This window comes from Chelmon rostratus, chromosome 5 (genome assembly GCF_017976325.1).
Source record: "Chelmon rostratus isolate fCheRos1 chromosome 5, fCheRos1.pri, whole genome shotgun sequence".
Classification (NCBI taxonomy): domain Eukaryota; kingdom Metazoa; phylum Chordata; class Actinopteri; order Chaetodontiformes; family Chaetodontidae; genus Chelmon; species Chelmon rostratus.
Window position 1 is genome coordinate 7930258 of NC_055662.1, and position 24445 is coordinate 7954702.

The window sequence follows — 24445 nt, forward strand, 5'->3', positions numbered from 1 at the left end:
TAGAGTGCCTACCTCTCCACCAAGCTTTTGTTTGGATCACGAGTTGATTCAGTTATTTTTGTATTGTAAGGGAGACAGTTAATAAATTGAAATGTGAGTTTAAAGAAACTCAAAAGAATCCCCTGTCTCTGCTAGCTAAAACAGGGCTTGGACGTCTAAGTCAGTTGAAAGAACACTGTGCGAATTATAAATTGGGTTTTTAAATTTTAACATTTGCAACTAGATGATTCAGCATAAAAATCAGTGAAAATACATCAGGGACAATTCTATTTCACTCCAAAGTGAGGCATGCTACATTCAAAGATTTTCTGCATCAGCAATAAGATAAAAGACTTAAATTGCAAAATATGAATCAAACGTCTACCAAATAAAATGTCAACACTGTTCTGATCTTTGCACTTGTACAAAGTTAAACATAGACCCTAGCAAGAACTTGCTTCTTTTTTATCCAGCACACAATGGCTCTAGAGACATGAGGGTATTTTGTTACATACAGTATACAGTAACTCCGACTGTTGCATCCCTCACTGCTTGATGGTGGAAATCGAAGCTTATCACAAGACTGCACTCTCACTCTGGATGTAAGCATCCACCAAACTGCTTAAATGTTAAGTATACATATAAATGAGTCTTGCATGGCACTGAGAAGCAATGCTTTTACATTAATAATAACAATAAACAGGCTGTACTGTATCCACCAAGGTCAGGCTCACCAGTAACAGTAAACAAACCCCCGGTCACCGCGGAGACAAGCTCAGCACCCAGCTCTAGATTTTCCCTACCTGCTGTTCTCTCTACACTCGGCCAGCATCTCAACTCGGCAGCAGCGGAAAAGACAAAATTATTCCACTATATACCAAGACCGACTCTTCTTCCCTCCCAAACTGCCGTCTTTCTGATAAGGAAAGGCGACGACAATGGTCTCCCCTCACGGCGGAGTGAAAGGAGGAGAGGCTAAGCACGGAGGCATGGCTTGTCTTCATTGGCAGTGCCAGGGGCTTTGTTCGCCAGCCAGCGCACTGTGTGTGTGGCCTGCCGGGACTGGCACAGCTGATCCCCCCTGACACCGGGTGGGGTGTACAAGGCTTTGGAGGAACGGGGGAGGGGGGGTGGGGGGCTATAGCCGTCATGGCGAGAGGAACATACCATTTAGACCAGAAAGGGGGGGGGGGGGTGAGGTGGGGGACTAACCTGCAGTGCACAAGCCACAGTAGTGAGCAACATAAAAAATTAATCTTAAGGGACTTTAGCCATCATTATGTGCATCCAGGCTCAGTGAGTTAACATTAACTTTGCATTATTATGACTTGAGACCCCAAACAGACAATGAAAAAGTCTTCTCTAGAGCGGCCTCTCAACCATAAATGTGCACACTTCATGATCACTGGCTAATTGATATCTGATGCATTTTTTGCAACCAAATAAATAAGCAGTAATTATTATTATCTACTTTTATCTATTATGAGCTTGAAAACAGAATACTACAGCTGAAACTATTAGTCCTTTAATCAATGTCATGATTGATATAAATTAATCACATTAATCACAAAGAAAGGCAAAACATTCTCTGGTCCTAGATAGTTAGGATTTCCTGCTTTTATGTGACGTATATAATAGCAAACTGAACATCTTTGTGTTAGCTGGACAAAACAAGTCATCTGATAAAATCATCTTCAACTCTAGGAAATTGTAATTGGCATTTTTCGCTATTTTCTGATGTTGCAACATAAGTATACCATACTCATATTGACATTACAGCTATTTAATTGCTGCAGTTAGGACAATTTCTGAATTTCTCACCCTAAAATGCGTCATAGCCCGAAAACACTGGGCCATATGGAAATGAGGCCAGCAGGGGATGCAGAACATCCACCTCACTCAATGAAGCCTGCTATACAATCTCCTACTCAACATACCACCAGTGGGAAGGCTGAATATACACTACAAAGTGGAGAAATCTGCAGAAGCTTACGTATTGTGTTGTAGCCTGAGGGGTTCTCAGTAACTTGAACCGTACTACAGTTACCGTACTGACGTGATTTCAGCTCTGCTTAAAACTGCATCTATTATGCAAACTCGACGGCTGCTAATCATGCACCAACTTTGACTTTCCATTCAGTAAGAAACTCACAATAGAATCCAATATGTTCATAAATAATGCAGTAAAATAATTGATCAACACTAATAACCATAAACCACACATGTGATCATAAACATAAAAGGCTGTCAAGAGTCCCAACAGTTATTACCATCCTGTGCCAGGTGGAGCGCAGTCTGTGAAAATCACAGCTCATCGCACTACAGCAATAAACAAAGCTGGCAAAATATCTCTCCTCCAATCTGTCCAGTAAAACACAAGAACCATTAAAGCATACAGCAAACGAACTTTTACCCCAGTTTCATATATGATCTGTTCTCTGACCCCAAGGCTGACATAACCAATCACAAACAATACTTCCACTAATTCATCCAATGTTTGAGGTAAAGTAAGCAGGAAATGCTACAATAAGTGCTCCAAAGGTTGAGGCTTTTGGCTGAACTGCTGTATATGCAATTCATGAAGCGTCAATAAAAAAAGAAATTAAAAAGGATAACACTTACATTGTTCTTTTTCTTACAGTCAACCCAACTCATGAAGAGACCAAATCCAACAACACATTTATCGATCTCTCAATATTTTCCAACTTCCCTGCCTTGTCTATGGCTGTCAGCTGTAAGCCCACTGGTACTAAAGATGTAGGTCTATAAAAACGGGTCACAGACGTATGGTTTCATTTTCAAGAGAGGCTCAGTATTTGCCTAAAATGTCTGGGAACCGTAGTTTTAAGCAAAGCAAGAGGAAAAAGTGCATCTATTGAGGGACAATCAGTGTCCATGCTCATGGCAATAAAGGACCGTGTAAAACATGTAAAGGTGTGGCTTATTGATGTGTTTGTGATTTTTTGGACAACAATGGAGCGCAATGGCACAGAAGATTACGACACAAGCAGTATTTTCTAGAAGGATCAATTCATACTTGGTTGTGGTCTTTTTGGGGGATTTGTTGACAATAAGAAAAATAAATACAAAAATACACATACAGAGTCACTCTTATCCAGTATCTAACTTGTTAGATAAAAAAAGCAAAGCAAGCATGAGCATTGTCTGTATGTGTACGTTTGGCTGTAAGTATATTACAAACATTCCGTACACATTAATAAAGCATATGTGCATACTTAAGTATGTGTGTGCACTGACACTGATTTCAGCGCTCTGCTGGCTTTCATGACGCGCAGGCTGTTTCCCTGGGGGCTAATTAAGCATCATCCTCTCCTGCTTCTTGACTGCACGCTGCTTCTTCTCAAGACAAACCACAACTGGTAAACTGCAACTGAAGTCTGACATGGCATCTTTAGTGAGAAACACACGCACACACACACATACGCGCACATGCGCACACACACCTTCCTTTGCGGTGCATTTTACATGACCTGAGAAAGCTTGTTTGGTGCATTCACAGAGAATTAGCACTGGCCTTGCATTGCAGTATCTACAAGATTTTAATGTAGATATTTAGCTACACATGCCTCCCAAAGCACAGACGACACACTGCTGCGCCCAACCCACCACAGAGAGGGACAAGCACAGATAAAAATGTAATCTCAGCCAGTAATCTTCGGTTTGTCCGCGTACATACGTCTTTCTCTGCTGATTAAAGCTTTGGTTCCATCCTAAACTAAAACCTCTGCATTTATTTGTAATCTGCAAGTCTTTTTTTCAAAGTAGGCCTCAGGCTTAACACTCTTCAAAATGTTGTCATGGCACCTACAATAGTTATTTACTTATTGTGTCCAATCAATGACAACAATTACTGTATTGTCTCAGAGAAAGCATCCTCAAGCAAGTAGTGCTATATCATAAGAATTTTTTCTGTCAACTGGTCTGATAAAAGCAATTTAAGACATCACTTTGTGCCCTGATAACAATAACAAAAAAAACACTGACAGCTTATCAGACAATTAAGCAACCATTAGTTGCAGCCCTATGCATGACCTAAAATATTAGGGAGCATCATTTTAAAAATGTCATAATCTGAGGCTGTGACAGGGTTGTCATTAGGGTTGCAAAATATGTTTTGGCTTGCCAGGTTCTAGGCTTTCACATATACCCTAACAGGTTTAAAGAAAAACTGGGTAGGATCTCCAGACTTCGCTAAAGTTGGAAAAAGCAAAAGCTGGTATAAAAAAAAATATCACTGAACCTTGGTAATGTTTAATCACAAATAAACACCATAAGAAGCTGCTGGTAAATATGATGAAATTTCATGTAAGCCAACAGTCATTTCTGATAAGAGATGCCACAAACAATGCTACTCTATTTTATATTTAGAAGGAAACTACAGCTGTAGATGGAGCGACAATGACTGTGGTACGTATGCATTTAGTAAGTCACAGCAAACCTTGTTTTAACCCTGGAGAGTCAACCTAGCCGAATGACTGCTAACTATTGCACAGTTTGGATGCCTGTTAGCACTGAAAGCACAGTGAGAGAAAAGCAGAAGAAAGGAAGGCTCCAAGGCTTAAGTTATGATTTTATTTCATCACACCAACTACCAACAGTTTTTAAGTAATCTCAGTAATCAACTCTGGGTGTTACAACTTTATATGTCTGAGGGTTGAATATTTGGCTTTCACGAAGTCATTAAAGGTACACATATTTAACATTCACTTCTCTGAGGACACATCCACAGCATATCCAGAGTCCTCTGTGCCTAGCAAAGTGACGGGGCCATTCTGGCACGGTTAGGAGTCATCAAAACAGTCCATATTAATATGTGCCAATATGTCACTCAGTACCACAGCCTATGACAACAGCATCACATAGATCAGCTATTAGCAGCTAGCAGTATCATGTTTTCCACTGTTATATGTGAGGAGTGACACGGCTTTAGGTTTTATTAAAAGTTTTTTTTGTTTGTTTTGTTTTTTAAACAACAGGATGTAATTTGATCAGCTCAACATTAGTAAAATATTGTAGTAAAAAGTGTTTTCAAGAAGTTCTAGAGCTGAGAGATGTAATTCATGTTTGGACAAGCTTGTAAACAGAGCAAAGTTGGCTAATATGAAACCTTTCTCAGTTATTGTTGATTAGCCAAACTCACATTTTAATGCTTTTGTGTTTTCCCATAAATGTGATTTAGCTTTATGCTTCATTGTGGCTTATTTACATTTTGTTTTGTTTTTATTATTTGAAATCATGAGGAGTGGTGACATCCATTGTGTTGGTCAATGAATTAATATGCCTTTCTCTTACAGAAAAAGGCAGAGTTTTCATACCGAAGATTTGATTGCTTTTGGGTTAGGGCTGCAACGAACAGTTGTTTGAATGTTTTAAATACAATTTCCCAGAAAGCAAGGTGATGTCTTCAAATTGCATATTTAGTCCTGCGCACTGCTCAAAACCAAATGATATTCAATCTAGTCCATCAACTCATTCTAAATCAGAGAGGTACTGTATTTCTACTGCAACCTAATTAGATTACTTTATTACTGCTGACTTTACTTTTTCTGTGAGAAAACACAAGCTCAAACACATGAAAGTACAGAAAATGAGAGCCTCCTGCTCACAGTACAAACTCACAGGGCCTATATGCAGAAAGGCCCTGTCTACATTCTGCAATAGTAGGTGCAGCCCACACGATAGCAGCTACTTTAATTGACCATATTACTATTTTACTAATTATGTTAGATTAGAGCATTCCAATGATGCTCGCTTATCATCAAAGTGGCTGACAGCATAAACATACTTCATGCTAAAACCCTGTTTTTCTCTGAAGTGGTGATATTGGCATGCCTACTGATTAGTTCATATGGCCAAATATACTGAACTGGAATGGCTACAACTTCACCTTCCCTAACAATTTAAACTACAAAGCGGTTTAGGTTTTTTCACCCATCTAGTGCAACATCTTAACTGCATTCAGCTACAATGATGGTTGAACAAACCAACAGTTTTTAAGTGAACAAAAACAACCGCATCACATGAGACAACACTTGAGTTTAAAAACAAGTTCCAAATGAGAAGAGTAGAGATGCAGCAGAGGTGCATTATCGCCACCAACTGTCTCTCTCACATCAACGTGGTAAGCTGTCCTGCTGCGCAAATCACGTGACCTTGCGAGGCAGCTGGATTGCTACATCGCGCTGCAAGCCCGGAACATATAACAGAGACACCAAAGAACTCCAGACAATGTCCACAAAATCAAGTCACTGATGTTAATACTACATGTCTTTGGATGTATCCGCAATGTAAATAAAAGAAGCCAAATCTCTACCAGTGGACACATTTCTACTGTTGCATGGTATATACAGTAATATCGCTGAGCCCTAAGTGTGGATACCAAGACGGGTAGCCACCAATATCTATGGTGCATTTCATAAATATAGAAAATATGTTTCAAACTTACAAGCGTAACTTTTAATTGTTACATCAAAAGTGTCTTTGAATGGTTATGTTGATTTTATAAAATTGCCTTTTTTGTTAAAGGTCCAGTGTGTAGGATTTAGGGGCATCTAGTGGCGAGGCTCCGACTGCAACCACCAACCACCCCTCACCCCTCCTACGGTGGTCACTAAAAAACGTGAAAGGCACTCTCTTCAGTCAGTGTTTGGTTTGTCTGTTCTGGGCTACAGTAGAAACATGACCGTGCAACATGACGGACTCCATGGAGGAGCCGCTTCATCTGTAGATATAAAGAGCTCATTCTGAGGTTACAAACACAAAACTACTCTTATTTTAAGGTGATTATACACTGATGAAAACATAACTATGATCATCTTAGATTTCTGGAAGTAATATCTCCCTAAATCCTACACACTGGACCTTTAAATAATAACTTTCAAGCTCTTAACACTCATAACATTCAGTTTATGCTATGAAAGGTGTTTTCAAGGCCTCAATGGAAGGGAATTACTATACAAATTATTAATATTGTGTCTTTGTGGGTCAAGGTTCACCACTGCAGGTCTGTGCACCTGAAACAAAGAGTTATGAGTCAGCATGATGATGTTTTCGGCAGGTGAAGCCGTAAAAAGGATGAGACAATCGGGGTAAACAATTGAGTTGCATGTAACATCTATTACAATGCTTACTGGTGTGACTGAATAGGATGTAAATGAACAATGCCAGTGTGAATTATTAAGGGAAACAGGTATGTAATTGGAAAAGATTAAGATGTTACCCACAGCTGTTGAGGCAGCAGAGCATCTCAGACCCAATTAAACAACCTGATACTGATTATTAAAAAAAAGAAAAAGAAAAAAAAAAACTCGCTCATTATACTGTCAACCACAGTGAGAAAAACAGATAAATGTAGGCTGTGATTGCTTTTCTAGAATCCCCTGAGCAAATACTCAATTTTACATTGTAAACCCAGGAAAAAAATATACATTTTTAGACTATGTTAGCACTGATATGATGGCTATTTCTCTGCCCTGGCTGCAAACATTCCCAGCTGCAGCCTTCAGGCGCTGAGTTCTTAGCAGTTACTACAGAGGTGGAGGAAACCAGCAGCAATGCCTGAACTGCACAAATGACTGAAGCATGAAGACGCGCTTTACAATAGAAGTTATTTTGTCCTTATTTAAGCAAGATCTTATTTCCCAAACTTTCTGTATGCTCTTCCTATGTATTTTACAGTAATTTAAGTAGGCCTAGACAATTTCTCAGTCAGTTAATAGTATCTCTTTGGATCATATCATTTACTGTCACACATACAGCGCCTTTCTCTGGGGTCTGTAATTACTGGCAAGCATAAAACCCGCGGAAGTAAAAAACATTTCTATCATGTGACCTGTGTCTATCTTGGAGCTCACCACTCACACCCCCAAGGAGCACAGTAAACACAGCAAGTGCGTGACAGAACTTTGTAATAACGCTAGTTGCGCCACAGCGCACACTGCGCTGCTGTTAGGTGGGTTGGTGACCACACAGGCAGTCAGCCATGGAATCAGGAACAATGCACTGGCCGGTGGCCACACACAGATGACTTTTAAGTTTCACATCAGGCGCAAGGTAGAGTCCGTAAGCACGAGATGAGGCCGGTGCAATCTCTCTAAATATGCCAGTCATTGCGACTTCAGTACCAGCAGACCTTGGCTATTACTGGACAGTTGTAACGATACATGAAACCTGCTAGACCACCGATAATAATTACGTTGAGTAAGACATCTAGCCAACGCCACAAACTGTAGTTGTGCCCCTGACGGTTAACTTACACCGGTCTACGTCCTCGCGTGTTTTCCAATGACTGTAATAACTCAAATTCCTTCAAGCACCATAGTGTAAGGACACTAATTGAAAACACAACACAGCGACAACCCTGTAATGTATATCCAAAATGCTGCCAGCAACGTTAGCTTACATCAGTACCGTCAGTTAGCTTGCGACCAGCTGATCGCACTAGATGCTAGTGCAGCATCTGAACGACAACTGTCAAGCTAAACGGTGACGTTGGCCTTTAATAAATACACTGCAAATAAAGAGGCTGGTTTGTGTGTCCATATGAAGACTGGGTATATAACGAATGTCTTCCTGGACGTTATTGTTGACATGCTAACATTAGCTTTAACGTTGCTGTAGTTGGAAACTAACGTTAACGCAAGCCGAGATGCACATTCCTGTCTTTGCTAGCTAACTCGCATGCTAGGCAGCTAGCGGCGCAGTGCTAGCTAGCCACTCGGACCGCTGTGTCTTTCGTGTATCCGCCATTCACTTACCAGTAAGTGGTAAAATCCTTCGTCGAGAACGTCGATGATAACCCCCCAATGAGTCGGTTACGTGGGGCAACCCGAGTTTATCCATATGTCACAAACCATGCTTTACTCCTGAGTGGTCACTGCTTCCTCCCCTTCCTTCTAGTAGCCATTTTTCCTCACCAGTGGTGATTTTCCTCCAAACAGCATCTTCTCAGCCCCAGCGCAGGCAACATCTGAAAGACAAAGCTGACATCTGTTGGATGAATGGAAGAAGACACTTGGAATGGATTTAGGGGACACGTTAATTGAATTAAGCGTCCCTCTTATATTATAACAGGATAAACCATACATGTTGGATCAAGACATCACCTCTTTCTTTTGTTATCTGCGTTTTGTGACACTATTTTTACTGCGCATGTTCATTAAATTTGATTTTATGCCATACTCTTAACTTATACTTAATATCCTACAATGACAATTTGTTTTACTGCACTGTAGTACTGTACTGTTGCCATCACCATTATAGACATGTGCTGTCTGTCTGGCTCGACTTTTTAGGTATTTTTTATTTCATTGTCATGTTTCTTTTTTATTATTATTGTATTTTTTATGGGAAACGAAGACCACCGGGAAGAAAGGTAAGGGGTAGATGTCAATGAACTTTTTCATGCTCAGCTTTGAAAAACACAAATATTATTTGTCATCACTTACTGGATAAATTCAGTGACACTCATCAAACTTTCTTTTCAGTTGATTGCGTGCATACTGTATGTGCAATACTTGAATGAACTCCAACTTGCATGTGCAATTAAAAATGCATTGTGTTTGCACTGAAGAGGGCTCAAAACATTTGCACAATATTCGAAGTCAAATAAATACAATATAACAGAAGCAATAGCTAGATGGCATTGTGAGAAACATTTCTTTCATTGGCTGGAGAGTGGGTCACATGCAATAAAAAACAAGTATTCCCTCTTTTTTTTTTTGCCAATTTCTCTGCATTTTTTGTTTGTCCAAATTACACTTATTCCAGTGATTGAGGTACCTTTAACATAGTGCACAATGTCATTTCAACCTGACCCTTAATGACATGAGGTAGTGTGTTGCTCCAAGTTCCTGAAGTGCTGGATCAGACCTGCTGCCTGCAGGCCGGCTCCACAATCTCTGGGAAGGGGGCGCTGGGGCTCACTTCCTAACCTCAGCTCCGGCAGCGAGCTGAATAACATTGTAATATCAAGCATGAGGCACAAGGTGACAGCAGTTCTCATTTGAGCATGAAAACATACAGTCAATCAAAGTCACAGTGGGCGGTCTGGTTTCCTGTGAGCAACATAAACCACAAACCACAGCTACCTCAGCCAGTGATAGTGATACTTTAGTGTCAAACCTGAGCAATTTTATTATATTTTTTCCTCAAATGCAAACATGTAAATGTTTCTTGGTATTTTAAAACTTTTTAATGAAGCGACGCATCGTGGTTCAGTTTTCCACCCATCCCAGAGGAAATAGTGACTCTTGTCAGTTGGACCGTTTCTCATTGGCTGCGCACAGAGGCCTATAATCAAAAGCTGAATCTATTGTGTTGCTTTAAGGTTTGGGCCTGGGAGATTTTCTGTGTGGGAGACAAAATTATTACTCAGTTGTCAAAGTCTGTGCATGTCAGACCTGAAAGTCCACCTTTCTTTGGCGGTTGAAGATGGAGCTCACCTATTGTTGCTCAGTCTTGGATCAAAAGCTCACTGCTCCTGTAAATATTGTCTGCCTTAATCTGCCATTACTCTGCCATTGACCCATTAATACCATGATTCACGTGACCCTAACAACTCACACGATAGCTGGGTGGGTCAACGATCCTGAGGGAGGATAAATGCCCGGAACTCCTGACCAGTTACAACTGAAGAAGCCTCTTAGATGAATGGTGAAAAAGTCTTGCACAACCTCAAGCAAGTCCAGTTGGCTTTGGAAAACACTTAGAGATGCCATGAACTGGATGAATGAGAATCTTCACAGACATATACACTGCCTTAAGTTTTGATTTCTCGCTCAAGCATGAAGAATATGATGTAAAAATAGAGTTGGGGTGCGGCATATTTATAGCTATACATAGACACACATCTATATAGTGGGCAACAAAACCAAGAAATCATATCCTCTGTCAAACAGCCACAGTCGTTTCAAGAATTCACTGGAATCCACTATCATTTTCATTTATATTTTTTTATGTTATATATATTATTATCATATGCTATACTTTTTTTACTCTGAGTTGACTTAAACTTTTGTGTAGTGTATGTGTGTGTGTGTATTTATGGCCAGCATTACACTGAAATGTCATCATTTTAAACCTTCATTAGTTGTGTTTCTCTGAATTTCTCCCTTTGGCCCCTTCGAGTGTTTTAATCAAAAAGGACTGTGGCAGACAGAGGCACATGACTCCACCCTGGGGACGCAGAATGCACCAACTTCCACCAGGATTGTTTCCATTTCTGCAAACGAATTACTGCATCAATACTTATTGGCATTGTTGAACAAGAACAGCTTTTCAAAGCTGCTGATGGTAGTAAGATCATCATCTACAAGTGATGTAACCAAGACCAGTCCACTTTGTCCAAGACCAGGTTAAGCCCCGTCCAAAGTGTCTGAGATTGAGATAAGCCTTAAACCAAAATGGGCTACAAACAGTGTCTAGAAAGATCTACTGTGTGCTGATCTCCTCAAACCTCCAACTAAACAAAGAAATTATTGTGACTAAACTAAGCATGCATTTCTGTCTCAGAAATGCATGCTTAGTTTAGTCACAGCTGCACACAGGTTTAATCTCTTAAAATTCTTTGATTGAGTTGTGACCAGGGCAAGTTAATGGACAAAACCAGCTCCAGCTCCAGCTGCCCCACATTTGGCTCATGGATGGTGGAAATTTCCCACCCCGGAGATAATTGAGTTAACACAAAAAGAACAACAATGCTCCAGTAAACTAAACCAGACACCACTGGCCGCACTTCAAACCTCTAAAACAAGCCCAAACAAGAAGCTTACTGTAAATGTGCAGCACTGATAAACAATGACAGAAAACGAAACTTAAGACCTTTGCATGGCACTCAATGGTGATGTTTGCTACTGTTTGTCAATCAGTGCCAATGGTCATTATTAAAATTGATGTGCATGCGCCTAATTGCAGAGTACCTGTGATCAGTGGATTTTCTCATCAGCAGACAACAATGGTGTAGATTAACTGATGCAAGGAGCTCAGTTCCTCTGTAGCAGTGACTCACTGAGAGTGGAGACATTTCAAAACAAATGAGAGAAGCTGAGAAATGCAAGCGAGAAATGTGGAGTTTCATTTCAACTCTGCAACATTCAGCAGAGGAAAAAGAGAACTAGTATGCTGAACTGAAGATCATCTGCAGACTTCCATATACAAAAAAGAAAGAAATAAAAGTGCCATTTTTAAGGATGCTGAAAATTAAAAATGGAATTTTGCATATCCAGGAAGCTAAGAAGGATATGGTTAGCTTATCTTAGCATAAAGACTGCAATCAGGGGCAAACAGCTGGCAAAATCTGCACCTCTAAAGTCAGTAAGTCAGTCACTGCTCCTGGCCAATACACAGTTTGACACACAATCCACCACAAGAACGCAACTTGTTTTTATACTACAGTGTTGCATGGAAAATAGAAACAAGATATGTTAGTTAGCCAACAAAAATGTTAGGAACTATTGTCAAAGAGCATTAGTATAGGTAACAGTGAATGCACTGATTAAGATTGCAGTTATTCTGCATGTAAAGTATTGTTCCCAATTGTGTCTCTTTTGGGATGCTAGGCTACCCGTGGTGCAGCTGTTAGACATCAGCAAAAACGTATCAGTCAGCATCCTGTATATACAAACACAAGTATGGCGGCGGCTACACTTCCACTTTATCATTCTGTCTGCCCTGTAACAGGACTGTTTGAAATCCTCTGAGTTTTGATTTCTTGCAAATGGTTGGGCTGGTTCTATTAGTAACCTCCAGGCTTTCTTCCCTCATCTGTACTGCATGAATTAATTCTCTCCTGCTTCCCCTTTTTTCAGACCCATGTTTTCTAGGCACTTAAACTAGACTAAATCTTAACCTTGATGGGTCTGTTCCTGCTTTCCCGAAAACCGTGTGGCCTCCCAGACTTGTTTACACGCTCATTCCTGCCTCTCCCCCAGTGTGAGAAATGTATTCATGGAGGGCTGATTGTGTCAGCAGAGGATGTGGTTGTCCTTGGGGTGAGAGCAGTAAATGCATCCATGGATCAGGCCACAGGAAAGAATATTGTAAATTGATTTTTATATTTAGACATGGAGGTGCACTTTTTTGTTGAATACATTAAAGCTCAACTTATTTTTAACAACTAATCAAATTACTTAATCTGCAAGGGGTGAATTCTCTGAGAGTTATCAGCCATCACTGCTCCATGCAGCTTTTCATCCTCTTTAAACTTGTTGTTTTGGTTTTGTTGAATATTTCCTGTATGTTTTAGCATTTGCACTCGTATCAGCCCTGTTTCCAGCAGCAGCAGCAGGCTCTGTTTTCAGCAAACAATCCCACTGTGAGCTTTCTGCCCAACACCAAACCATGCTAGCAGCTCTGTGAGGCTGTACCTGGGCACAGGGTGTTTTAAGATAAAATGCTACTGTCGCATTGAGATTGAAACCTCTGTTACGAATGTGATCCAGCCAAGACAAGGTCAAATAGCAGGATCAAGGTGGTCTTTCTTGGGAGAAATGCTTTGGTGCATAGAAAGTGACGCATTTGACATATTTGATAGCAGCCACAGTAGTGGATTAAATGATGTACAGTACCACCTGCAAGAAGTGAAACTTAATCAACAGACAATCCAGGATGAAACATTTTGTGATGCTGGTAACAGTTTGATTGAGGCGTGATCTCTGAAGCACAGTGTAGAGTGGACCCCCAAAGGTTTTTGTGAGGTGATTTCTGCAGATATTTGCCAATCTTTCAAGCTTCACTTTCATTCCCTCCATCGATTTGATCTCGGGTTCAGTATGTCAGTTTACAGCCATCAGTGATTTATTCATTTCATCCACAGAAGATGTGCATGAGTCACTGTTAGTGTCACAGGAAAAGTACGATTGTGGTGTGATCTGGATATACAAAATGTGATGTGTGGGAATAAAAACAAAGCAAATCTTGTCCTGAATTCAGGATGGTGATACGGATGCTGTGGATGTCTAGCCATGGATATGCAGTGGAAACATTTCTGAGGCAATGAGTGTAATTGCTAAATTTAGTCTTTCCTTAATCCTTAATTCTGCAATGATGAACAAAACTTTCATCTTGAAGCTCAAAATCCAGTCATTTATCTACCAGAATCATCTGTGAGGTGTACTGTCGCTGAAACAGAAGTACAACTTCATTTTTCCCCAAACCGTTTTATTAGGAACAAAGCCAAAGACCGAAACAGCTGACGAGTAAAAAGGGAAACCTTTTGCATGTCAAATCTAAGTTAGTGAACGTGCTTCAGTCCAAACCTTCACTTTGTTTCGCTCTGAGACATCCAGATTCAGATCGCTGCCCTCCATCTACAAGAAATCAACAATCACGCAACCCCATGCAGTATGTTGACATAACTGCCTGTTCAGGTATTATCTGACTGCTGGAGCATGTGCAAGTTAATTCCTTTAGCAGTATTTACAATAGAAATCTTCAGTGGTCGGGGATGGGGGGGGGTTTCTGTTGTTCATTTCCTCACTGGTCAGATGTTCAACTATGAAAAGAGCCATTCTTCTGTGAGTCAAGAGAAAAAAAAGCCATAAAACTGACTTTTCAGTGAGTCATTTGTAAATGCATCTCTCCTTCTTTTTTGAATGCTGCCAGTGAGCCACACATGCAGACATGGAAGATAACATATTACACACTACATGTGTGGAAGTCTGCTGTAGAGGGTCAGCATTATAGCAAAGTCACAATAATTTCAAGAATTAAAAAAAAAAACAGATTGTTAGTGGTAAAAAGGATCATCACTCTCATCTCGTCTGTGTGCTAAAGGAGTAGTTTGACATGTTGTGCAACCTCCTGCTGCTGGTTGCCTGGAAGTTCTCGCACCTGCTCAAGAAACAGTCTTGCACATAATACCCGGTAAAAGCACTACATGTTTTTACACAGCATGTTTATTAGTGAGCTTTGGAGGTGCTTATAGAAGGATTTGTTACCATTGGACGGAACCAGACTGTAGCTCTTTACCCCAGTTTCCAGCTTCTCATCCAGCTCTCAGCAACACAGAGGGTCTAAGTCTAAGTGTGGACTGTTTCCCAAAATATGGAACTTTTCCTTTACGTCCAGGCTTGAAGTCAGTTATCTCAGTGTAACCTGGCTCTGTTCAGAGGTAAAAAGCAAGACTAGGCCAACAACTTTAATGCTCCTATCAATAACATAGCTTATTGTATCCCAGTTGTTTAACCTATACATTGATGGAAATGTCTCCGTCTGTCTCCATCTGCTTAAGTTCAACACTACAACAGGCACACCTCACTCCGGCGCTGCACCTAAAATAACGTCAAAAAGCTGTGAACCAAACGCTAACACGCTAAAGTTGATATAGCGAACTTGTTAGCGTTCAGTTTTACACAACCAGCAGATACTGGCTGTAGTAACATTAGCATTCATTTGGACTCATGTCTCTGGCTGCCTGGCGAATGGCAACCCAACAGTCACTCCCCATTTAAGTACTCTGTTTTTGGTCTCCACCAACTCCTGAGAAAAATGTCTGGCTCTTAACAGCTTTGTAAATCTCTGATGATCTGATCATATTACACACAGTCATTTGACGCATTAATGAAATTAGTGAAAAGATTGATTATAGCTACAGACATGAGACTGATATTGATCTTCTCGCACTCTCTGGAGAATAAATAAATAAATAAATACATGAATAAAATCAACCATTCCTTTGAGAAAAAGATATAAATTCATTTTGGACCACTGCACATCTGTCTGTGGAGACAGTGGAAACAGACCATAACTGTCTGACAGGAAATCAGCCAAAATAAGAAGACGGAACTTTCTGTGAAATAAGTTTACCCTCATGGCCCCTCACAGCTCGAACGGTTGCACCACACTTGGCAATTCTTATGCTTCTGGCGGGAAAAGTTTGTCTCCTGTTGCTCGACAACACCCACACTTGCAGATTGTAATCTTGAACTTGGATGCATGCACACACAAGCATAAACACTCAGACAGACACTGTTCACACAGACTCAAGTGATGCCTGCATGCATTCCAGGAAAAATCCCCAAACGACTGTCATCCCACTGATATCACTTTAAGAAATGCGGGATTAAGACTTTCTCTCTATGTCCTTATAGGACAGTCAAATAGGCAATAAAACCTCTAATTACACTTGCAGGCAGGTCTTAGTTTGATATGTTTGCCTTTTGATTTGAGAGCAGATATGCAGTTGCAGAGCTACCGCTGCACCTTTCAAACCTGCGACTGACAGTTCAACTGCTTTCAGCTCTTACACTGCTGTCAGTGCTTGCATAGCAGTTGACACTTGCATGTTTAAAGTGCAGATACTTAGGCTTTCTGCGCATACATTCACACTGATAGTTCTATTATTTTTATCTCTTACTGTTCAACTGAGACTTAATTTCCTGTCAGTGATTTCAGTTCAAGTGACACTTTAGCTCCTTTCAATGCTGACACTAAAATGGACACTTCAGCTCATTGTGAACATTAGGCTGCATATTATACCCCTGCCACTGCACATCAGGCAGTCAGTAAGAGGTCAGTGTACTTTACTGTTGACTTTGCACAAGCAGGGAATTATGCAACATGTGCACTGACTGACATTAATCAAAAGTAATGGTCGAATGACAAGAGGAATTTTCTGAGGGAAACACAGAATCCTTGCAATTCATTGGCTTGCAAAATAATGAAATGTAAAGATTTTGAAAATTACTAAATATTGACAGCTAATGCAAAATAGAAAAAAACATGCTTTGCCTTGTTTTTATTGTGCTAGTGCTAATAAATGGACGGCTCTCATTGCAATGCATGCATGGATTGTACGAAGCACGGAAGGTATTTGACATGAAAGATGAATGCCGGGATAAAAAGCCGCCTCAGGGAAGCCTCTGAAAACAGGAGGATTTTGGCAAGAAACCATAGAGAGAGGAGAACTGACAAGATAATTGACTGGGCACGCGTGAGTCCGGTGCCAACTTTTCACGATTTCCAGTCAATGTGCAAAGCTCACGCTTTCACTTTCTCTTGTATAGGTATAAATACACCTGCAGCTCTCCTCCTCACAGCAGCACCTTCACGCTCCTGAAGAGACTCACTGAAGCAGCCAACCTGAGCGCACACCTACGAAGAAACGCAGACATGGCCTCTCGAGTTGCAGTTCTGTTCCTGCTGGGTGTCATCTGCTTTGGGTTTGTAGCAGGTAAGTAGTAGTAGTAGTAGTAGTAGTAGTAGCAGTAACACCTCTCAGGTGTAAGGTGTGTGTGATTTTTCAGGTTCAATAAATCTGACCTCTTCACCTGCCATGCACACCAGATTTTTAGCTTTTTGAACAGAAATCCACCTCTCTATTGATTTTATCCTGAACCCATTCTACACACCTGATGAATTTGTCTCTCCTTCTTCCTGCAGCTGAGATTGTGGTGGACTGCTGTCTGACGACCACTAAAAGGCGTTTGCCAATTCAAATCCTTGACAGCTACATCATTCAGGATGCTGGGAAGGGTTGCGACATCGGTGCTACTGCGTAAGTGGCAACTGTGTGTAAAACATGTAAAAGCAGAAAGATTAATGGAAGTGGGTAAATGTGGATGTTCAGCTCTGTAGTCTGCAGCCTAATCTCACCTCTCTGTCTCTCATCTGCTTTTGCAGGTTCATTACAAAGGTTGGAAAAACACTGTGCGTCTCCCACCACAGCGAGCTGCCATGGGTGAAAAGTTACATTGATTTTCTGGAAAAGAAAAAACAGGGACATCAATAAATCAGGTAAATTATACTTAAAAAAAAAAAAAAACTTTTTTGCCTGAGCTTTAAAACCAATGAAAGGCTTTTTGCACCTTTTTGTTTATTTTTTCAACAGTAATGTGGAAATCATTCCTAAAATGTTTTACTTTCAAAGCCTCAAGCTTGGACTGGCTCATCACCACACTTCTGTTTTGCAGATGTAGAGAGAAGCAGCTCTGGGAAAAGATGACTGAAGATCAAGAATGGCCAACTCTGAACTGAGAGCTGAAGACAGAAGCTAGAATCACTTCCACTTCTGTTCAGAGTGTCAGAATGGCCATGTTGTACTGTAGAGGATCAGATCTTTAAGATCAGTGAGGAATCGTCACTTCATCTTATGTATGGCGATGTATTGTATGAGCATTCATGCCTGTGAATAAGGAAGTGGCTAAATGTACAGTTCTGCATATGTTTCTTCTCAGTTGTGGTGACTGTGGTGCAAAACTCTCCTCTTTTTCTCTTTGCTTTTTATTATCCCTGTGAGTGAAATGTACAAAGACATGACAATCAAGTTTGCCTTGGTTCACCCAAAAGTTAAAGTCTTTAACTAACAGTGAGAGTGAAACCCTGTTGTTTCTTTTTGTTTTTAGCATAAGACTCTAAAGGTGCATGTGGAACATTTCATGAAATGATGGTCAACAAACTGTGTTCACGTTTCATTTGATCATGTTCTAAAATTTCAATGCTGTTTCAGTCAAAATTTGTACAAAATGTTGAAATGATTTGTGTGTGTATTGTTGAGAGTTATTCTAAAATAAAGCTTGATAATGTTTTGGAACTTTTAGTTGCTGCGTTTCATTAAAACTGAAACACATCACATGAATCAAAACACACATGAATCTTGTTCTTCCTATTTTTATTTCATCAATGCAAATATGTTTCCAAATTAATGACATTTTAAAAAGATGTACCCACTTTTCAGCAGTGCTATGCTTGTATGTTATCATAATTTACACACTTTCAGTCAGGGACACTAAAAATAACTAGCACTGCTACAAATAATAATAATAATGAACTTTATTTATACGGCACCTTTAAAACAAAACATGCACCACATTTAAAAGAAGATCCAGCAAATAAAAGTATAGTGAATGAATAAACCAAAATAAAATACTCAAAGTACACTAAGATAAGCTAAAAATAGTATATTAACAGATGATCACAAAACTGGGAAAGTCAATAACGGGTAAGCGGTCAAGAAATGCACAGCCAAAAACAACACTGTTTACCTCTTATCATGCTTAATCTAACATATGTTTGATGTTTGATTCATCTGATTATATACCTCACTCACCACCCATGAATATGACTGGATGTTACACCTGGTAGTCAAACAGCTGACATAAGTCACTGATGATGAAGCATGAATGAAGCAGCTGATACCGATCAGCTATTGCAAGTGTGAACTGACACGATGCTCAATTTCCCACGACAACCAGGAGAGTTCAGAGCACAGCAGCTCAAGAAAACACAAGCAAATGACATAAAGTGAATGAAAATGAGCACAGTATGACAACATATACATGACATAAATACATTGAAACCACAGAAAACATAAGAAAGAACAGAAATTCTACAGATTGCATACAACAACAGAAGTTTTGAGGGGTTTCCAGGTGTGCAGCCAATAGCTGCACCAATATAATGTTGGAATCAGAAGGTTAAAAGTGAAAGAAACATTTGAAAAGACAATCTCAGCTGAAGGTCCGCTCACTTGTTCTGAAGCTATTGTCCACCTCACATGGTCTTCATCAGCAGATAAAGTTCTGTTCGCTGATCTCAGAACTATAGATATTCCATCTTTGCATTATTCTGAGCTTTACATCGGCTGCTGAAGACTGTGTGATACGGTCGAAAGCCCTGTAACAGGCAAGTACGGGGAAATCTTGAGTTAACAGTATAATTTTGCTCATTTTCCAGCACCATTAATAAATGGTGGAGCTCATCAAATTGCTGGATTTCAATGTCTCTTGGAAACAACAGCGTCTCTGCGTTTGAATCCTTTAAGCAGCATATACGTTTTGTCAAATGACTGAATGTGATTGCCAGTTTGCGCGTGTTTTTTTTTTCTGAATGTGACATATGTGATGTCAAAGCAGTTAAAGGTGTTCCCTTCACTTGTTTGTGTTTTGTATACATGTGTTTTCTTAATCTGCAGAGTGCTGAGCTCTCTCTTCCCTCATGACACTTTTCCACTCAGGGAGTGGACACACAAGGGAACTGCCCGGCACAGCAACAGTCATCTGCTTTGAGTCGCAGACTTTGTCCCTGGTTTCTGTTTCTGTTCAGGAAAACAGAGGCTGCATGTAGGGTTAGATGAACAGGTTGAAGAGATACTGAGTTTACATGAGATTTATGGTGGGGTTGAGATACCTTTGAAGGAATTTAAGGTTAAGATTTAAGGTAGCCTCTCCTGTTGTATGTATTGAAAATGTATTTTAATGTATTTTTGTCAAACAATAATCAAAATACATGTAACAATATGCATGATACAAGACATTAACAGAAGCCAATTTCAGTGTACATCCTGTATTCAGTGTTGTCTACTTACTTGATATTAATTCAGAACATTTATGAGAAGAAGCTAATATTGAAAGCTGCAAGATGCAAGAGCATTTGAGAACAGAAAATGCTTCCAAATTCCTTTGGCCATTTGACCGCATGACAGCACAATGTCTCAGGGCTCACAGCCACAAATTGTCCTCAAGGACACAAAACAAGGCTCCTATAATCCAAGAACATCCTGTGGAGTTTCCCACAGTGCACGTGGGGTCGCAGACCACCCAAAAATTCTCAATGTCCTTTATGAGCCACACACACATAACTTTTAGTAAAAGCAAAAGCATTCATTATGTATCGGATTCCTTTCAGAGTGTACAGAGTAATACATATATACGTATATATAGTAATGTATTATTGGATTGTCATGAAAGATTAATTGTCATTAAGCAACATTTGAGTGTTGCAGCTGGATGAGGTAGAGTTCATTTTAAGTACTTATGTACAGTTCATTTAATCTATAAAGATGGTTCACTTATTGTCATTCATGTATTGTATAACAGCAAATTTTCAGGAGAAGATGTAGTACCCGTTACTCCACACATTTACATTTATTTCACAGTTGTTTTACAAAAAGTTTTGTAGTTCAGTTCAGTCAGCCTGGTCTGTTTTGACAGTCCACTTATTTTCAAATGGGGTTGCAAGAAAACTGATTTTTTTTTTTTGATAAATGAATATTAAAGCCTCTCCAATCAACATGTTTTCACTACGGGTGGAACAATGGGTCAGATGACTACATAAAGTGAAAGAGGTCTCTTGCAGTGACAAAAGCACAGAGAATTATCGGCTGACTTTGCAGTTCTCACGAGCTCGACGGAGCGTTTTATCATTGTTTGGCTTTTATGTTCTGCATCTTTGCTGCTTTGGTTCACTCTCATCACTCTCATCTGTGTCATTTTCAGCTGTTTTAAGCAGCTGTTTTCCAACACAGTGAGCCATTTAGCTGTTAAAGAGCCACATATATTTTATAGCAGGAGTTGGTGGAGAACAAAAAAGAGTTTGAATATTGGACACATCTTTACCAGGTGAGCAGAAACTGCATGTGAATGATGATATTGTGCCGAGTCTCCCAGACGTGTAAGGGAGCAATTGAAACAAGCAGCTGTCTGACTTGTTCATAAGGTGATAATATGTTAATGTTGTGTTTACTAATTGTTGCACTTCCCCAAGAGGCCAAAATATCTTTAGTATTTTTAAATTAATTTAAATTAACATCATTTCATATATAAGTGTAATTTTACCCAGAAACCATGTTGATTAAATACATAAATGGCTTGAATTTATGTTAGCACAGCGATTATTGTAAAATACTCTATTAAACAGTCTTCAACGACACCTTAGGGAAGGTAAAACATGTCCTCTCATGTCAGCTCAGTATGCAATAGCATGCTCACTCCTATAACACTTGGCTGGATAACTCCCTGCTGTCTGGATTCCTGCCAGGTTTTCCTCCTACAGGCAATACTTCAGGTCCATCAACTTTTTTTTATTTTCCTGTAATTGCTTTAGCAGGGAAAGTACAAGATAGTAAAAAACACAGACAGTTAAGGAAGAGTGCAACTGATGTTTTCCAAGAAACAGAAAGTTTCTCTGTAAATGCTCCATTGGCACCCACAACGTGTGACTGAAGTAACAGTAAAACAACTGTGTCTGATGATGCAATCAGGCAGACGCAGAAGCTCATCTGATAGCAGACAAATGAAATGTTGGTTCATTTTATGTCAACATAAAGAGACCACAGCTCAGTCCTATTGTTGTCAACTTCCCCAATACAGTAAGTGTGGAAGAGAAAGTGCTTCTTTGCAGACACTTGCAAATGAGGTGGTATAGTTCACTGGAAACAATGTTTTTCGGGGGGGGGGGGGGGGGGGGGGGGGGGGGTCACTTGTCTTCCACATAAGAGTAAGTCACTGTACTCTCCCTTCAACTAAAGGAAAAAATAGATAACCCTCCCCTCTTCCAGTAATTGTTGTACAGTCCCACCCTTTATTGATGCAGAGAGAGAGATCAATTATACGTAAATCATATTGCTGTACTTAAGTCATGCTATGATAAAGTTTGCATATCAATAGTTTACCAAGAGCATAATCTTTCCCTAACTGTAACCAAGTGCCCATACCGCACAAAAGTTAAATCATGCTTTTGTCACTATCAGCAAATATTGTTTTGCCAGGCTGGATGTCTTATTCTGTGACTTGGATGATGATGATGAACCTATTTGCTGCTGCAGATTAATAATATACAAATGTAATTTCGGCAATATTTAACCCTTTATAGGGCACTCATTGAAACACTTTATTATAACACTGATTTTCTGCCCCGCCCTGATTGTCTCCACCCGTTCCTTGTTACCTCGTGTACATATTGTCTGCGTTTCCCCTGTCTTGTGCTCCCCTGTGATACATCCAGTGTTTGGTCCTTGAAAACTTAGTGTTGAGAAAAGAGTCTTTGGTTTGTTTTTCTAGAGAATATCCTTAGTGCTTTTTGTTGTACTTTTGTATTTTGAACACCCTGAATTTCCACTGTTTTGAGAGAATCCTTATTTTGTTAATAAATCGGCCTGGAGCCTTTTGTTTACAGTCGAGTGTCTGAGTCGTGCATTTGAGTTGTGAACCTTGTGTTGTGCCTGCGTTATAGTTCTATTGCCTATTTACTCAGCTCCAGTTCTGTTTCCAGTGCCGCTTCTTCTTCCTGAGTGCCTCAAGTCCTCCACCATCATTCCAGTACCTAAGAAGACATCCATCACCTGCCCGAATGACTACCCGCCTGTTGCTCTGACCCCGGTAATCATGAAGTGTTTTGAGCGGATTATTCTCAGGTACATCATCGGACCTAGACAGCCTTCACTTCGCCTACAGAGGGAATCGGTCCACAGAGGATGCTGTCTCCATCACCCTGCACGCAGCCCTGACCCACCTGCAGCAGCCCAACACCTACGTCAGGATGCTATTTGTAGACTTTAGCTCAGCTTTCAACACCGTCATCCCAGACAAGCTGGCACTGAAGCTACATGCGTTGGGTCTGCCTGCAAATGAGCAAATTAGCAAATGATAGCTATAGTTAAGCAGCAGTTAGCGGTTATTCTGGTGAAATGTTGCCCCCTATTTGTTTGGAGTTCAACAGGTGGCCAATTCCTACACATTGCAGCTTTAAGAATTCCTACAAAACTTGCAGTTCTTGATGGGTCAGACATTCCCAAAATAGGTCCTTATCATCGAGACACTAACTGATTACTCACGAAAAGTCTGAAGGAAAGTTTTGTGCAAGGCTTACTAGGATGGAAGCCACCTTCTGGATTTTAAAAGATGTCCTGAGTTTCAGCATTGCCACATTCAGTTTTGTCTAATCATTTTGCTCGTGTAATACCTAATAATTTATCATTGACATCAATACTGCGTTGAGGTCAAGTGTGTTTGTGGCTAACAAGTAAAAGCAGAACCAGACTTTCCTGAGAAGTTAGTCAAAGTTCAATATTAGTTTAGTTCTGTTTACAGTAAAATAAATGAACTTCTTCATCAGTAAAATCCAATATCTCTGACCACAGCTCATTTATAGCTGACGCCTTGATGGCTCTGCTAGACGACTGTTTTCTGTCTGACCATGGACTGTGATAGCTTTACCATATGACTTTAAAAAACAAACATAGGAAATGCGTCAATGAACACTGGTTTATCATATAAAGCCACATTGAGTTCTGTACCTCCCACATGAAAAGAGTTTTTTCTGAGGAGATGAGAAGCCAAAAATGCTCCGTCGGGACAATAAAAAAAGATCTTTAAGACTGTTTTCCGAAAATACATACAAACAAAATATACATACAAAATACTGTATGAATTTGAATTACATAGAGCTTTTAATGATTCTATTTCTGTTTCCTGCTTCTATTGATGTGCAAATGGCCAGTGGTTATTTGAGGGTTAGATCACTAGCCAATGGTGCAGTTTGTGTTTGTTCAGAGATTAGAGAAGTGCTCCTGTGCCTGTGAATTGGCCTCTATCAAAGTCTGACAATCTGTTCCTGTTACCTTTCAGCTCTGCGTCTCACAAGTGCTGGGAACTGAAATTGAGGGGTTTTTCCCATCAGGAGGGGGTTGAGGGACATGTTTTGGCTTGTTTCAGCTTTACAGTTTTTGATG

General features: G+C 40.1%; 2 protein-coding genes across 4 annotated transcripts in view; one reads left to right on the plus strand and one right to left on the minus strand.

Moving 5' to 3' along the window:
* wdfy3 (WD repeat and FYVE domain containing 3) overlaps positions 1 to 8888 on the minus strand; it is a 95009-nt gene extending 86121 nt beyond the window's left edge. For all 3 annotated transcript variants that reach the window (XM_041936495.1, XM_041936496.1, XM_041936494.1), the window contains exon 1: positions 8757 to 8888. The gene's annotated coding sequence lies outside the window, so the exon portion shown is untranslated. The remainder of the gene's footprint in view (positions 1 to 8756) is intronic.
* Positions 8889 to 17013: 8125 nt separating this feature from the next.
* LOC121607049 (C-C motif chemokine 8-like) lies at positions 17014 to 18529 on the plus strand. Its single transcript, XM_041937710.1, has 4 exons — positions 17014 to 17170; positions 17380 to 17494; positions 17620 to 17733; positions 17910 to 18529. The coding sequence occupies exons 1-3, from the start codon at positions 17110 to 17112 to the stop codon at positions 17726 to 17728; spliced, it is 285 nt and encodes a 94-aa protein (XP_041793644.1). The 5' UTR covers positions 17014 to 17109; the 3' UTR covers positions 17729 to 17733; positions 17910 to 18529.
* The last annotated feature ends 5916 nt before the right edge of the window (positions 18530 to 24445 follow it).